General features: G+C 43.8%; 1 protein-coding gene across 1 annotated transcript in view; it reads left to right on the top strand.

The window, feature by feature from the left end:
- The window catches only part of LOC311107764 (glutamine--fructose-6-phosphate aminotransferase [isomerizing] 2-like), a 35112-nt gene that overhangs the window by 11347 nt on the left and 5522 nt on the right, over window positions 1-18243 (top strand). The window contains exons 7-16 of the mRNA XM_084150295.1: window positions 793-854; window positions 4008-4087; window positions 8826-8943; window positions 9048-9211; window positions 9647-9742; window positions 15505-15602; window positions 15754-15874; window positions 16091-16363; window positions 16558-16685; window positions 16923-17090. Of these exons, the coding sequence (XP_084006421.1) occupies window positions 793-854; window positions 4008-4087; window positions 8826-8943; window positions 9048-9211; window positions 9647-9742; window positions 15505-15602; window positions 15754-15874; window positions 16091-16363; window positions 16558-16685; window positions 16923-17090 (1308 nt within the window). The remainder of the gene's footprint in view (window positions 1-792; window positions 855-4007; window positions 4088-8825; window positions 8944-9047; window positions 9212-9646; window positions 9743-15504; window positions 15603-15753; window positions 15875-16090; window positions 16364-16557; window positions 16686-16922; window positions 17091-18243) is intronic.

Here is an 18243-nt window from a genome sequence, read left to right as displayed (position 1 = left end):
CGTTACCTCACTTTCCTTCCCATTAATAGTGTTACACCATCACCAAAACAGTCACCATGGCAACCAACCCAGCAACATCTTTAGTGACATCATGATCTGTATATCTGGTGACCAGGAGCGAGACACTTTTTCAAATCACTTTTGCACCAACTAGATTGCTAAGTCATTTGCTCTCTCTTTCTCTCTGTCTCGCTCAGTTCTTCACACACTCTTGTTGTTGAGTTTGGTCTTATTGGAGCCAGTCCTATCTCAGCCCCATCTCCCGTCTCCCTGGCTCACTGTAAAAGCTCTGAGAAGAACACAGAGGATGAAGTGTACAGCTTCACTGGGTTTGGGCTAATAGGAACCAGACCAGAGCAGAACCCTTACAGCCTAAAGACCATTGCTCCTTCCCCTCCTCTCTCCTCCATCTCTCTCCCACTCTTGGCGAGAGTGCTGGCAGTATGTTGGAAACAGAGCTGATTTTATACAATAGGGGTCTTATTCCCCCTAACTTCCCTGAACATCCCCCCCCCATCCCTCCTACACATCCCCACTACTACCCTCCACGAGGGGGAACACAGATGGAAAGACTGTCTCCAAAAAGAAACAGGGAATTTGAATGTTGTTTTGTAAGGTCACTGTCGGTCTGTTCGACTGAAACTGTCCTCTACATTTTCCTTCGTTGTATTTCTTCTTTGTACAATTCCTTCTCATCTTCATCCTTCTCCTCTTCCTTGTCATGTTCGTCGTCATCATCATGGACCTTAACAGACATGTTTGTATTCTCTCCTCTTCGTCACCCTGTCTTAGGAGGGGGCCTTCGCTCTGATGTTTAAAAGCCGTTATTTCCCCGGAGAGGCGGTAGCCACCAGGTCAGTATCTATGTCCACTCACACACACATCTCTGTCCGTCTGGCCTATGCCATGACCACACACATCTCTGTCCGTCTGGCCTATGCCATGACCACACACATCTCTGTCCGTCTGGCCTATGCCATGACCACACACATCTCTGTCTGTCTGGCCTATGCCATGACCACACACATCTCTGTCCGTCTGGCCTATGCCATGACCACACACATCTCTGTCCGTCTGGCCTATGCCATGACCACACACATCTCTGTCCGTCTGGCCTATGCCATGACCACACACATCTCTGTCCGTCTGGCCTATGCCATGACCACACACATCTCTGTCCGTCTGGCCTATGCCATGACCACACACATCTCTGTCCGTCTGGCCTATGCCATGACCACACACATCTCTGTCCGTCTGGCCTATGCCATGACCACACACATCTCTGTCCGTCTGGCCTATGCCATGACCACACACATCTCTGTCCGTCTGGCCTATGCCATGACCACACACATCTCTGTCTGTCTGGCCTATGCCATGACCACACATAAGTCTGTCTGGCCTTCACACACTAAAGTATGAAACATTACTAAAACAACATAATCATTCCAACTAAAACAACATAATCATTCCAGGACATCAGACTGCTAAATAGTCACCACTAGCCTTATCTTAGCTCATTGGTCACCATAGCAACACCCACCCGTAGTCTGCGCTCTAGCGGGTATATCTCACTGGTCATCCCCAAAGCCAACACCTCCTTTGGCCGCAATTCCTTCCAGTTCTCTGCTGCCAATGACTGGAACAAATTGCAAAAATCTCTGAAGCTGGAGACACTTATCTCCCTCACTAACTTTAAGCATCAGTTGTCAGAGCACCTTACCGATCACTGCACCTGTACACAGCCCATCTGAAATTAGCCCGCCCAACTACCTCATCCCTATATTGTTATTTATTTTTGCTCATTTGTACCCCAGTATCTCTATTTGCACATCATCTCTTGCACATCTATCATTCCAGTGTTAATACTAATTGTAATTATTTTGCACTATAGCCTATTTTATTGCCTTACCTCCATAACTTGCTAAATTTGCACACACTGTATATATATGTATTTCTGTTGTATTTTTTTTTTTTGACTTTGTTTTGTTTTACCCCATATGTAACTCTGTGTTGTTGTTTTTATCGCACTGCTTTGCTTTATCTTGGCCAGGTCGCAGTTGTAAATGAGAACTTGTTCTCAACTGGTTTACCTGGTTAAATAAAGGTGAAATAAAAAATAAAAAAATAGCCGGCCTCCGCCCAGTACTCTACCCTGTACCATAGAGACTGCTGCCCTAGTCATTGAACACTGGTCACTTTAATAATGTTTACATAGTGTTTTACCCACTGCATATGTATATACTGTATTTTAGTCAAGGCTCATCCTATATAACTACTGCTGTAAACACATGTTCTATTCCTATACTGTCCATAATGTCTATACACACCATATTATACATACAGTATATATTTATATTGCTCGTTCTAATATTTCTATCTTTCTTAATTCATTTATTTTTATTTATTGGATTTGCATATATCGTTTTGTATTGTTAGGTATTACTGCACTGTTGGGAACATAAGCATTTTGCTACACCCGCGAAAACATCTGCAAAATGTGCGTACGCGACCAATAACATTTGATTTGATTTGAAAGGATCAACACCCATTGGCATTGACTCATCGTCTCAGCTATTGCCACAATAAAACAATAACAGCCTGACTCTATATAGCCCTATATTGATCTTCAGACTGTGTGTCTCTGCCAAGCTTCTATTCCCTCTAATTAATGCATCAGCTATGATGACTGGAAGTTGCAACAGTCATGGCTGATGGTAAAGGGGTGGAAGTGTGGGGTGGGTCTCTGTGTGTGTACTCTTGCATGCCTGCATGTGTGTATTCAAGCTTGTGTTTGTTAGTTTGTGTGCATCGTGCATGCTTATGTATGTAAGTGTGTGTGGTACAGAGAAGCATTGCTGCAGTGTGTGTGAGACCCAGGCAGAGGGGGAGAAAGAGAGGGGTGTGATCCAGGTTCAGTCACTCCTTGCTGGGGCTCTCTAGGGCTGGCCTCCTGCCTGGCTCTTCTCTACTCTTTGTGACTCATTGAAGGAAGACTATGCTCTGTTTCCTCTTGCTGCTTAGGAAAAAACCCTGGCCAGAACCAATCATACTCAATCACCTCCAATCACTTTATTTATTTCTCTCTGTTTCCTCGTTGGAGGGAGAGAGGGAGTGGTGAGATGAGGGTTGTTGACCTATGGTAAAGAGGAGGAGGGTTCCCTTTTAATTGCTACCATTGTTATGCATTTCACATTTCTTCTGTAAGAAATATTTCAATTTAGCCCTATCTATATAGGCCAATTAAGTGTAAAGGGTTAAAACAACCAGCACAGCAGTGTGCCTTCCTGCCTGATGTCACTCTTCCCCAGCTACAGCTCCCTGCTCCCAGCCCAACGTACAGGACTGTCAGAGAAGAGAAGGATACAGTAAACAGAGGGAAAGAAAAGAGTGTAATTGAGAAACGTGGCTGTTTTCTCGGTTGGGAATTACCCCAGCCAGGTGTAAGCTGTCAAGCACAACAATGACTTAGATATTTATGATTGCAGTATTTTTGATGGAGTGTTAAGAGTTATGTTTGAGTACTTTTATCAGGTGCTTTGTGTACACACTGTCATAGGTCCTATTTGACACTGTAGGAATAAAGGTGTGAGCTATATTCAGGTTATGTTTGGCACACCCTCTCCCCTCACCTGTCGCGGTCACACCCATCTGCACCTGCATACCTGCATCAGCCAATCAGAGAAGCACACATAGAGTACTGGAGATGAGGAAGCTAGAAACATGAGCAGGAACTGAACTCATCCACCTGTAGGGGAGAGGGAGGAAAAGGAGCAAAAAAGTGCTAGAAAATAAGAGAGAGACAGCAAGAGGCAGTGTGACTTCAATGTGTGTGTGTGTGTGTGTGTGTGTGTGTGTGTGTGTGCGCGCTTGCATTTGTGTTTGTTCTCTGAAACAAATCTAACAATTTCTCTCCATCGACCCCCTCTGTCTTTCTCACGCTCGCCCTCTCTTTTCCCCTTTCTCCCCATCCCTCTATCCATCCCCCTTTCTCTGTCTATATCCTTCAGGAGAGGAAGTCCTCTTCTCATTGGTGTGCGGAGCAAGGATGAGCTGCCTACAGAGCACATTCCAATCCAGTACAACACTGGTGAGCTCTGTTCCCCTCTATCAGACATGATCACTTTACAGTGTTCTTAAACCTTTCAGTCTGCCTACTGTTCTCACAGCAACCTGACTGTGTTATCAACCTAAAACACACCGTATTTCAATCAAACCACAACTGAACACCTTTGGTTACATTATCTTCATGCACCGATCTCTTAATTTGAGATAAGAGGGTGTAACTGACGCATAAATATTGCATATGAGATTTGCATGAAAAGTTTACTTATATGTCTGTAGTTCAAGTCCCGATTCAGGTCAATATGAAACACCCATACATTATCTAATTAACTAACCAACTCATTAGCTAACTAACCAACCAGTCAGCTAACGTAAGGCAGTTGTTCCAAGCTAACCCCTGTCAGAGCTATCTGTGTTCGTGAGCAGTATCTGTATCTGTGTCCTAACACTAACAGTAGCAGTACTTACCATCTGGTCCAGACTAATGGTTATGAAAGCCTGTTCTCCTGTGTGGGATAACATGTAATAATCTAAGGCTAACCCTAATCCTGTCAAATCAAATCAAAATCAAATCACATTTTATTGGTCACATACGCGTGTTTAGCAGATGTTATTGCGGGTGTAGCGAAATGCTTGTGCTTCTAGCTCCGACAGTGCAGTAATATCTAACAAGTAATATCTAACAATTTCACAACATATATCTAATACACACAAATCTAAGAAAGGAATGAATTAAGAATATATAAATATATACATATATGGACGAGCGATGTCAGAGCGGCATGGACTAAGATACAGTAGAATAGTATAGAATACAGTATATACATATGAGATGAGTAATGCAAGATATGTAAACATTATTCAAGTGGCTAGTGTTCCATTTCTTAAAGTGGCCAGTGATATCTAGTCTATGTCTATAGGCAGCAGCCTCTAATGTGCTGGTGATGGCTGATTAACAGTCGGATGGCCTTGAGATAGAAGCTGTTTAGATAGGTGCTGTAGGTGTCCTGGAGGGCGGGTAGTTTGCAGACCACACCACCCTCTGGAGAGCCTTGCGGTTGCGGGCGGTGCAGTTGCCGTACCAGGCGGTGATACAGCCCGACAGGATGCTCTCAATTATGCAACTAAAAGTTTGTGAGGGTTTTAGGTGCCAAGCCAAATTTCTTTAGCCTCCTGAGGTTGAAGAGGCTCTGTTGTGCCTTCTTCACCACACTGTCTGTTTTTGTGGTCCATTTCAGTTTGTCAGTGATGTGTAAGCCAAGGAACTTGAAGCTTTCCACCTTCTCCACTGCGGTCCTGTCGACGTGGATAGGAGGGTGCACCCTCTGCTGTTTTCTGAAGTTCACAATCATCTCCTTTGTTTTGGTGGCGTTGAGTGAGAGGTTATTTTCCTGGCACCACACTCCCAGAGCGCTCACCTCCTCCCTGTAGGCTGTCTCGTCTCTTCATTGTCCTGTCTGTAGCTCTGTACTACTTTGTCCTGAGGGACAGTGCAGTTCATTAAGTGGTCCCAGTGGGACAGAGAGCCGTAGGTGTGCCAACTACCCAATTAACACTTGGGTGTTGTGGCTTGACCTCTGATTGGATGTTCAGATTACTGCACTGTTGGCGCTAGAAACATAAGCATTTCACTGCACCTGATAACATCTGCAAAATATGTGTACGTGACCAATAACATTTGATTTGATTGAACCACCTCATAAGAATTGCATGACTAACAACAATCACATTCCCTTAAATCAGACTAATGTCTCCAATGAATCAACTGTTGCATGATTTCATGAAACTACTCTCCAAAGAGTCAAGTCCAAAAATGACAAGATTCATATTTAAATATGTTTGAGAAATCACTCTTGCTTCTTGTGGAAATGCCAATACTGTCACGATCGTCATACATAGAGGAGGAGGACCAAGGCGCAGCGTTGAATGTGAACATATTATTTATTTGAATGATCACCCGATCAAAACAACGACGTGACAGTCGACGGTCAATACACAACCAAACACGAACAAAAACCCACAACACCCACAGGAAAACATACAGATTAAATATGGCTCCCAATCAGAGATAACGAGCCGACAGCTGACACTCGTTACCTCCGATTGGGAGTCACTGACCAAACATAGAAATGCACCCAACAGAAATACAAACATAGAAATACACCCAAATAATGAACACACCCTGGCTCACTATACAGAGTCCCGGAGCCAGAGCGTGACAGTACCCCCCCCCTAAAGGCGCGGACTGCGACCGCGCCTCAATACGGGCTAAACAAGGGAGGGCTGGGTGGGCACACCTCCTCGGCGGTGGCTCTGGCTCCGTCCTTGATCCCCACCTCCTCTCCAACCCCCCAAAGTACCCCTGGTCCTGTCCAGCCCCGCTGGCCGGAGCCGGACCGACGACACGCGCCCCTGGCCTGATGTGTGGAGGAGGAACGGGCCGGACCGGGCTGACGACGCGCACCACTGACCTGGTGCGGGGAGCTTGGATGGGCCGAACTGGGCTGGCGACGCGCACCACAGACTTGGTGCGGAGAGCAGGAACGGGCCTGACAGGGCTGACGAAACGCACCACAGACTTGGTGCGGAGAACAGGCACGGGCCGTGCCGGACTGACGCCGCACCCCACTGGCTTGGTGTGGGGAGCAGGAGCGGATCGAGCCGGGCTGTCGAAGCGCACCCCTGACTTGGTGCGGGGAGCAGGAACGGGACGAGCCGGGCTGGCGACGCGCACCACAGACCTGGTGCGGAGAGCAGGAACGGGCAGAGCCGGGCTGACGAGACGCACCACAGACTTGATGCGGGGAGCAGGAACGGGCCGGACTGGACTGACGACACACACCACTGGCTTGGTGCGGGAAGCTTGGATGGGCCGGACTGTACTGGGGACACACACCACTGGCCCCATACCGGGATCTGGAACGGGCCGGACCGGACTGGCAACACACGCCAGTACCTCTCGCCGTGCCTCCACTTCCTCCATCCCCTCTTTGACCAGTGGCCCCCGTAACCCGGCGGCCTTCTCCAGCAACCCACTGGACCGCTCTATCGCGGCCTCCTGCTGGTCCGACGTCTCGAGCCCCCCCCTAAAAATTTTCGGGGCGTCTCTCCTACCCGTGGACCAGGTCTCCATAGACCTCGCCAGCCTCTCGCCCTTCTGCCATAGCGTCAAGCCCTTCTCCTCCTCACTCGGCTTGACCCAGTCCAGGAGGCGAAGGAGATCTGTGAGGGATCTCCCTGGCGACGGCTCCTGGACACGCTGCTTGGTCCCATCTTGGTGGGTTTTTCTGTCACGATCGTCATACATAGAGGAGGAGGACCAAGGCGCAGCGTTGAATGTGAACATATTATTTATTTGAATGATCACCCGATCAAAACAACGACGTGACAGTCGACGGTCAATACACAACCAAACACGAACAAAAACCCACAACACCCACAGGAAAACATACAGATTAAATATGGCTCCCAATCAGAGATAACGAGCCGACAGCTGACACTCGTTACCTCCGATTGGGAGTCACTGACCAAACATAGAAATGCACCCAACAGAAATACAAACATAGAAATACACCCAAATAATGAACACACCCTGGCTCACTATACAGAGTCCCGGAGCCAGAGCGTGACAAATACTGTGTTTAACCTCTATGGGTTATCATAGGCTAACGTCATGGTCACACTCAGTTAATAACATACAATTGCAATATAACATTCTCAATATAACATTCAAAGTTCCCTTTCTTCTAATGAATAGGGTGCAGAATTCTCATACAGTAACTAAAATCCACACACAATGAGTAGGACAGATGTCTCCAAATGATACATTTAAAATATGTATCTTGACATGTGTGTCACAATAAATCTGCCCCTTACCTACTCATCAGTTAATAACAGACATGGGTTTGGTTTGTTATGTTCTCTCTGTGTGTATCAACTCTCTGGAGACAGAACACCCTGTAGGTATGTTGACTGTCTTCATCGTGTACATATGTTGACTGTGTCTTCATCTGTTTACTTAACTACACTTAGATATATTATTGCAGTTTCTTGCTGGAGACTAGTGTACCTGAAGTGGGTTGGGTCCAAAGTCCAAGGCCCAATGAGAAAGGAATGAGGAAGACAATGAGATAATGGGGAGCTTCTCTCAATACTATAAAGTGGGTTCCTTCTCTCTGCTCCTTTCCCTCATCTCTTTTAAAACACAGGATAGGTGAAAGCAACATAGTGGATGCCTACTGTAAATGTGTTTTCGCCTGTGGAGTGCAGAAGAAGGAAAAGAGACAAAGAGAGAGCCTAAGGTCACTTATCGCTATTGGGGACTAATACTCCTGGCCCCATCATGACTGTGCTAAAGGGCAAACATCCCTCAGCTGCATTCAGTCACCTCATAAATAATATGTGACAAATCAATACGGATGGCAGTTTGAACCTTCACCTGATTATTCATTCCAGAATCTTCTGAGGTGAAGCTATGTAACCAGATGATTAGCATGTTTATTGATGGTCAAAGGACCCTTGGATCAGACCCTCTGTTGTTTGTCAATCACGATCATGAACTCTAAACCAACCTTGTTTTGGTTTACAATCATTGGGTTAAAACAGCTTTTATCAGTTTATGAAAAATGTCTAAATATTTTAGGTGAAGAGTTCAATTAAAGCAGAAGTGTTGATTTCAGTGATCCATCTCTGGTTGTCCCAGTGCTCAGTCTGAACCATGAACCCTAACCCCTGCCCTCTACCCCCTGCCCTCTGTCCAGTAGCTATGTTCAAAGAGGGGGTCAAGGAGAAGAACAGCCATAACCGGTCAGACAACTCCACTGCTGTGAATTCTGTTGGAGACAGCAAGGCTGTGGAGTACTACTTTGCTTCTGATGCTAGGTGAGCTGAAAGCCCTAGGTGTGTGTTTGTGCATACGTGCACGGTGTGTGTGTGCTTGTCTCATGCTCCTTTCTCTTCCTCCGCCTCTCGCTCTCCCTGCCCAGTGCCATCATAGAGCACACCAACAAGGTGATCTACCTGGAGGATGATGACATAGCAGCGGTTGTAGGGGGGAAGCTGTCCCTCCACAGGCTGAACCGCCTGGCAGGAGAGGATCCTGTCCGGGCCATCCAGACCCTCCAGATGGAATTGCAGGAGATCATGAAAGGTCAGAGGTTAGAGGTCATAGGGCTCATCGCCATGGCAACCTAAGGGTTAATTACGAGTAGGTTAGAGTGTCCCAGGCCCTACACACTGACCTAGGGTCAGTTCTGTATAAGGTTAAGGTGCAATATTTAGGATTTGATGAGGGAAAGCTGATTCTAGATATGTGCCTAAGTGGAGCTTAAACCTAGAGCCGGTCAGTATCGATAACTTCCCAATCACACACACACGTCAAAGATAAGATCTAGTGTCATACTAGTGAAACGTAGTCTGATTTTACACAGAGAACACATACCCATTTGGCCACACATACTTTACTGAAGCTGCTATCTATAGCTCTAAGAACACTAGAATAAGATCTCCCTCTGCTGACGTCAGTGAGTAGCTACGCCTGTGACCTAACCATTGTCCCTATTGTGTCCTTATCTTCTCTGTGCAGGTAACTTTGAGGCATTCATGCAAAAGGAGATCTTTGAGCAGCCAGAGTCTGTGTTTAACACCATGAGGGGGCGGATCTGCTTCGACACCAACAAAGGTAGCTTACCATGACGATGTCATATCCTGATCCTGTCACTCCCTATTGTTCCAGGATGCTGATGACACAGTGCCCTAGGCTAAATCAATATTAGCACAGCAACTCTGTTTGATGTGAAAAGTAGGCATTGGTCTGAAGCCTAAAAATAAAGGAAAATCACGAGCACCACAATGCATACTTCACCCATGCTCCACCAAGGTTTTCCAGCACACAACTTGGACCTACTACAGTAGCTATGTTGGTCTATTTATTTACTTAACCTTTATTTAACCAGGAAAAGCCCATGGAGACACTGTCTCTTTTCCAACGGAGACCTGGCCAAGAAGGCAGCAACAATCAAATACATTACAGAATTAAAACTAACAACAATACAATACAACAACATGATCCAGCCTAAAAAAAGCATTTACACTCCTCTGTAACAGTCTCCCATCAACATTTTAAATTAATTCAGTGGCACTAACATATCTAGATGTAGCATGGATTGTAGACTATTCCATGCCTCTGGTGCACAAGACGAGAAGGCAGTCTTGCCTAATACTGTAAGTGTCCTGGGGACGTTAAGTAGCAACCACCTAGCAGACCGGGTATGGTGACTGCTAGTGGTGAAGGAGACCAGACTACAGAGGTAAAGAGGGAGTTTACCCAAAAGGGCTTTGTAGATGAACACAAACAAATGTAGCTTTCTGCGCATATAAAGTGAGGTCCAACCCACCATTTGGTAGAAGGTACAATGGTGGGTGAGTGACTTGGCATTTGTAATAAAGCGCAAGGATGCTTGATAAACAGAGTCCAGTCTCTGTAAGACAGAGGAGGCTGCATGCATATACAACAAGTCACCATAATCAGTTACAGAGAGAAAAGTGGCCTGAACAAGCTTCTTTCTAGCCATAATCGGGAAGCAAGCCTTATTACGAAAATAAAAACCCAATTTCAATTTAAGCTTCCTCACAAGATTATCCATATGAACTTTAAAGGAAAACTTGTCATCCAACCCTATACCTAGGTATTTGTAGGATTACACTTTTTCAATGGATAAGCCACCAGATGTGACAATGCTAAACTATTGTACTTCAAACAATGTGTAGGCAGGTTGCGTAGGATTCAAACCTTCTCAAACAGCCTAATTCACACTCTTAGATGAGGTGCACCCACAATAATGTGACTTGTACTGCATACAAGGTAAAGTATTGGATTCCTCACACACCACACTAAGACATTATCCCATCCACTACCTTTTCAAGGTTAATTTTTTTATATGAAAGCAAGCTTTTGTACTTACAAGATCATAAGGCTTGATTGAGCTGTTTTGTCTTGTTGTAATTTGGTGCCTGCCTGGATTTCCTTAAATAATTATTTTAGCCAAATATGTTCTTTGGTCAGTAGGTGCCAAACATAAAAACATGTCACTCATATAGATATAGAGGTCTATAGAGCCTGTCTGCATTCCTGATTTATATAACCATTAGCTTACCTGTGTAATATTGGCATATACTCACTTGTTTTGCCAACATTGTTCTGTTTTATCAATTGCTGTGCTGATCAATGGGCAGTGAATATGTAGTCTACAGTTATATTTGTGTATTTATTTATTTTTGCAGTAAAGATGGTGACGCTACAATAATACACATTTACAATAGGCCTATATCTAAAAATACATACAGCCTAATTATATATATATATATATACAGTTGAAGTCGGAAGTTTACATACACCTTAGCCAAATACATTTAAACGCAGTTTTTCACAATTCCTGACATGTTGCTTCAATATATTCACATAATTTTCCTTCCTCATGATGCCATCTATTTTGTGAAGTGCACCAGTCCCTCCTGAAGCAAAGCACCCCCACAGCATGATGCTGTCACCCCCGTGCTTCACGGTTGTGATGGTGTTCTTCGGCTTGCAAGCAACCCCCTTTTTCCTCCAAACATAACGATGGTCATTATGGCCAAACAGTTCTATTTTTGTTTCATCAGACCAGAGGACATTTCTCCAAAAAGTACGATCTTTGTCCCCATGTGCCGTTGCAAACCGTAGTCTGGCTTTTTTATAGCGGTTTTTGAGCAGTGGCTTCTTCCTTGCTGAGCGGCCTTTCAGGTTATGTCGATATAGGACTAGTTTTACTATGGATATAGATAAGTTTGTACCTGTTTCCTCCAGCATCTTCACAAGGTCCTTTGCTGTTGTTCTGGGATTGATTTGCACTCTTCGCAACAAAGTACATTAATCTCTAGGAGACAGAACGCGTCTCCTTCCTGAGCGGTATGACGGCTGCGTGGTCCCATGGTGTTTATACTTGCGTACTATTGTTTGTACAGATGAACGTGGTACCTTCAGGCGTTTGGAAATTGCTCCCAAGGATGAACCAGACTTCTGGAGGTCTGCAATTTTTTTCTGAGGTCTTGGCTGATTTTTTTTTTTTTTCCCATGATGTCAAGCCAAGAGGCACTGAGTTTGAAGGTAGGCCTTCAAATACATCCACAGGTACACCTCCAATTGACTCAAATGATGTCAATTAGCCTATCAGAAGCTTCTAAAGCCATGACATAATTTTCTGGAATTTTCCAAGCTGTTTAAAGGAACAGTCAACTTAGTGTATGTAAACTTCTGACCCACTGGAATTGTGATACAGTGAATTATAAGTGAAATAATCTGTCTGTAAACAATTGTTGGAAAATTACTTGTGTCATGAACAAAGTAGATGTCGTAACCGACTTGCCAAAACTATAGTTTGTTAACAAGAAATGTGTGGAGTGGTTGAAAAATGAGTTTTAATGACTCCAACCTAAGTGTATGTAAACCTACGACTTCAACTGTGTATATATATATATATATATATATATATATATATATATATATATATATACATTGAGTATAGCAAACATTAGGAATACCATCCTAATATTGAGTTGCAAAGTCCATGTCTCAATTGTGTCAAGGCTTAAAAATCCTTCTTTAACCTATCTCCTCCCCTTCATTGACACTGATTGAAGTGGATTTAACAAGTGACATCAATAAGGGACCATAGCTTTCACCTGGATTCTCCTGGTCAGTGTATGTCATGGAAAGAGCAGGTGTTCTTAATGTTTTGTATACTCAGTGTATATATACTGAACAAAAATATACACTATCGTTCAAAAGTTTGGGGTCACTTAGAAATGTCCTTGTTTCCCATGAAAACATACATGAAATTTGTGAGTTTGAATAGGAAATATAGCAAAATTAATAGGAAATGTAGTCATTGACAAGGTTAGAAATAATGATTTTTAATTGAAATAATAATTGTGTCCTTCAAACTTTGCTTTCGTCAAAGAATAGTCCATTTCCAGCAATTACAGCCTTGCAGACCTTTGGCATTCTAGTTGTCAATTTGTTGAGGTAATCTGAAGAGATTTCACCCCATGCTTCCTGAAGCACCTCCCACAAATTGGATTGGCTTGATGGGCACTTCTTAAATACCATACAGTCAAGCTGCTCCCACAACAGCTCAATAGGGTTGAGATCCGGTGACTGTGCTGGCCACTCCATTATAGACAGAATACCAGCTGACTGCTTCTTCCCTAAATAGTTCTTGCATAGTTTGGAGCTGTGCTTTGGGTCATTGTCCTGTTGTAGGAGGAAATTGGCTCCAATCAAGCGCTGTCCACAGGGTATGGCACGGTGTTGCAAAATGGAGTGATAGCCTTCCTTCTTCAAGACTTTACCACCACCAAAGCACCCCCAGACCATCACATTGCCTCCGCCATGCTTGACAGATGGCATCAAGCACTCCTCCAACATCTTTTCATTTGGTCTGCGTCTCACAAATGTTCTTCTTTGTGATCCGAACACCTCAAACTTCGATTCGGCTGTCCATAACACTTTTTTCCAATCTTCCTCTGTCCAGTGTTCTTTTGCCCATCTTTTCATTTTATTGGCCAGTCTGAGATATGGCTTTTTCTTTGCAACTCTGCCTAGAAGGTCAGCATCCCGGAGTCGCCTCTTCACTGTTGACGTTGAGACTGGTGTTTTGCATGTACTATTTAATGAAGCTGCCAATTGAGGACCTGTGAGGAAGTCTTTTCTCAAACTAGACACTCTAATGTATTTGTCCTCTTGCTCAGTTGTGCAGTTTGCACTGTTCTGTGAAGGGAGTAGTACACAGCATTGTATGAGATCTTCAGTTTCTTGGAATTTTTACTAGGATTAAATGTCAGGAATTGTGAAAAACTGAGTTTAAATGTATTTGGCTAAGGTGTGTGTAAACTTCCGACTTCTACTGTAGTTACTGTAGTAGGTCAATGCTGTGTGCTGGAAAACCTTGGTAGAGCATGGGTGAAGTAGGCATTTAATTTTCTTTCTTTTTCAGCTTCAGACCAATGCCAACTTCTCACTTATTTTTTTTATTTTTTTTTAATAATGTCCATGGTTGTTAAGGGTGAATTATACAATATTTTCACATGCAAAGACAGATTTTATTAGCAACCAAAAGGCTGTAATTGGCATTGCTATTCTAACTTGTAATGCGGCCTCTGACAAAAGGTCTGGACCTTAATGGCATAGGTAGTGTGCTTGCATAACTGCAAGGGTTGCTGGTTTAAACCCTGGTCTGCTGACTGTTGCCCTCTAAAATCAGTTTTTAACTAACTAGTTTGCGACAGACTTACATTGTAAAATGACTTGCCGTTCAAAGCTAAGTTTTAACTCAAAGCAAAACTACTTTATAACCGATCATCTTTTGAAGGTCTTAGCTCAGCCAGAAAGCTTTTGGCACATGAGAGCGATAAATTATAAATGTAACCAAAACTGTTGCCCGTACAAACTTATTCAGTCAGAAAGGTAGCAAGTGTAATGGTCACTTTATGGACGTTGTAGTTGTCACGCCCGGGCTCTGGGGACACTGTTATGTTGAGCCAGGGTGTGTAATTCTATGTATTCTATTGCTATGTTGGGAGTTCTAGTTTGTATTTCTATGTTGGCCTGAGTGACTCCCAATCAGAGGCAACGTCAGCTGGTTGTCTCTGATTGGGAGCCATATTTAAACTGTCTGTCTTTCCCTTTGTGTTTGTGGTTTCTTGTTCTTATTTGGTTTGTGTTCAACCGTAGACATCACGTTATCGTCTGTTGTTTTGATCGTGTGATCATTCTCTAAATAAATATGTTCACCTTCAACGCTGCGCATTGGTCCTCCTCCTTAGACGATCGTGACAGTAGTCTCGTTCTTATCCGATGCCTAGATATTGAGCTAGGTCGGGGCAACAAATTGTATTTTTTTACTAATGCTAACGACCCTGTTCAAAATCGGGTATATGGTTCTCGGTAACGGCCTGACGGTTCATGACTAGAGGCAGGGAGTGTGTTGTTTACCTCCAATCAAGGTGATTTGCACATTTTCATCGACATATGGCTTAACCAAAGCCTATGCGACAATAATTAACAGTTATTATGTGGAAGTAGATGTGCCACAACGTGCCACAACTGAGACGTGCCACAACTGCAAAACGTATTAATTTATAAACCAATACAAACATCCACTTACTATATGACCCCCTATCCCCCAAAACCCCTAAATATATTTTTTTTTATCAACTTTTTTATTTATTTTTATTATATGTTAAAGCAAAAAGGTAGAATAAACAGCTTTGGACAAATAAAAATAATGTCAGCGCACTTCCAACATATATTCACATAAAACCCCTAAATATCTGAACAATATCCCTCTCACCTCTTGGCTCTATATGCTCATGCTGATGGTCTCCTCTCTCCTGTCCTGTCCTCAGTGATCCTGGGGGGATTGAAGGACCACCTGAAGGAGATCAAACGCTGCAGACGCCTCATCATGATTGGCTGTGGAACCAGCTTCCATGCTGCCGTGGCTGTAAGTGAACCAACCAGAAGTGCGATTGAGGAAGAGAAGGAGAAAGGAAAGATAATGATGGTGATGATGATGATGATGATGATGGTGATGATGATGGTAATGATGGTGATGGTGATGACTTCTTCTCTTCCCCTTTCCCTTCACCTCTCAGACCAGACAGATTCTGGAGGAGCTGACAGAGCTTCCTGTCATGGTGGAGCTGGCTAGCGACTTCCTGGACCGCAACACGCCTGTCTTCAGAGACGACGTCTGCTTCTACATCAGCCAATCAGGTAATGCCATACTGCGTTGGTAGATAGACTGCTATTTATATTTTATTGCTAGTGTTTCATAAAACTCTAGTGTTTCTGTTATTTATGGTGGAGACTGTGGATACGCTGATAAAAGACAATGCGAGTACAGAGACTATAATCTGTTGGATAGGGGAGAATTCTAGTGTTTGTATGAATGCTAAATTGCCTCTGTCCTCTGCTCCTTCCTCCCCTCAGGTGAGACAGCAGACACCCTGATGGCTCTGAGGTACTGTACTGAGAAAGGAGCTCTGACGGTGGGGATCACCAACACCGTGGGCTCCTCCATCTCCAGAGACACAGACTGTGGGGTGCACATCAACGCTGGCCCAGAGATAGGGGTTGCCAGCACCAAGGCCTACACCAGCCAGTTTGCGGCTCTCATTATGTTTGGTCTGATGATGAGTGAGGACAGGATCTCCCTGCAGGCGAGAAGGCTGGAGATCATCAATGGACTCAGGATACTCCCAGGTGAGTCTATAAACCACAGCACCCACTGTGATAATGTTTAACCCATTATAACCTCACTATAACCAACATGCTATCATTACGACTAACACACTTTAACCAATATACTGCCTGATCTCACCAGCAAAAACACCACTTTGTTGTTTTTACTAAACCTCTCTTTTTCATCCCCTATCTCTCTCCTCTCCCTCTCTCAGAGTTGATCAAGAAGGTGTTGACTCTGGATAAGAAGATCAAGTCCATAGCAGATGAGCTGTATGAACAGAAGTCTCTGCTGGTCATGGGGCGAGGCTTCAACTACGCTACCTGTCTGGAGGGGGCACTGGTGAGGACAAATCTAGGATTAGTTTACCCACCCCAAATACTAACCCTCAACCATTATAGGAAACATGCAAAACTGAACTTAGGTCAGCGTCCATCTAGGGGCAATGTTTGGCTTTTTCTCCTCTTTTCTGCTTATTTATATGCCATTAAACATCTATATATACACACAGTATATGCACATTCTGACATGATAATACTGATTATTATGTCATATGACTGATTGATTCTTCCCATACAGAAAATCAAGGAAATCACGTACATGCATTCAGAGGGCATCCTGGCTGGGGAGCTGAAGCACGGTCCTCTGGCTCTGATTGACAAGCACATGCCGGTCATCATGATCATGATGAGAGACGCCTGCTACACCAAGTGTCAGAACGCACTGCAGCAAGTCACAGCCAGATCGGTATGTCACATTACTCACTCACATAGGCTGCATTTAGACAGGCAGCCAAATTAATTGGTCTTTTGATCAATCACATCAGATCTTTTTACATCAGATATTTTTCAGCGCTGTTCTGATTGGTCAAAAGACCAATTAGTGAAAAAATATCTGAATTTGGCTGCCTGTCTAAACGCAACCTTATTCAAATATTCAGATACACACAACTAAATACAAAGAACTTGCTCACGTACAGTACACTAGTGGCATTTCAATGTAAAAAGCCCCATGAGCACTAACATGTGAAGTTCATAGGAGCAAATCCCTTTTGGTGTCAAATGAAAGCTAAGGGTCTATAAAAAATTTAAATACGGGGAAAATGTGGAATAAGCAAATGCTTTGATTTCTGGTCAAACAGATGGAAAAGGGGTCTTAGAAAACATCTAGCAGAAAAAGTCTTAAAAGGTATTAGAAATACATCAAAACACAATACTGTTAAAGTAAAGACTCCAGCCAACTAATATCAACATTTATATTTGGTTTTGTAGAGATTATTTGCCTTCTGTAAAAATTACAAAAACCCACATATCTTTAAGATATTTTCTATTTTCTCTCCCTCATGAGGAGGGAGGGTAATGAAAGTTTCAAAGTAACAAGTGAAGCTAAACCTACCAATGATTTTACCAATGAGTTTATGATTTATTAAGTGATTAAAACGCTTCATTCTGTTACCAAATCGGTAACAGAATGACCAATCAAATCAGTAACAGAATGTCTGCAACTGAATTAGCTACAATGGGAATTCATAATAGTCACAAACCACAGTTGAGTCACCTGCTACTGTCCTATCTTCCACTGGCATACTCTTATGTTCATCTCATAACCGTTTTCTTTCTGTCGCGTGGTGGTCATAGCAAGAGTGTGAAAACAGTCTGGACAACCCCTCCCTGTCTCTCTCCCTGTCTCTCTCCCTGTCTCTCTCTCTGTCTCTCTCTCCTCTCTCTCTCTCTTAATGTCACCTCTCCTGCCTCTTACTGACACCTACCCATGAGACCCCTTTTTTTCCATTTATTGTAACCAACCCTCTCACCCACTGAGCACCGACCGACACCAGACATCCATGGACGTTGAAAGTAGTTGAAATTTGGTCCGTCTATGTCACGCCCTGGCTCTGGGG

This window comes from Coregonus lavaretus (genome assembly GCF_964263955.1).
Source record: "Coregonus lavaretus genome assembly, chromosome: 32".
Lineage (NCBI taxonomy): Eukaryota > Metazoa > Chordata > Actinopteri > Salmoniformes > Salmonidae > Coregonus > Coregonus lavaretus.
Note: the sequence above shows the minus strand (reverse complement) of the source record. Positions and strands in the feature narration are given on the sequence as shown.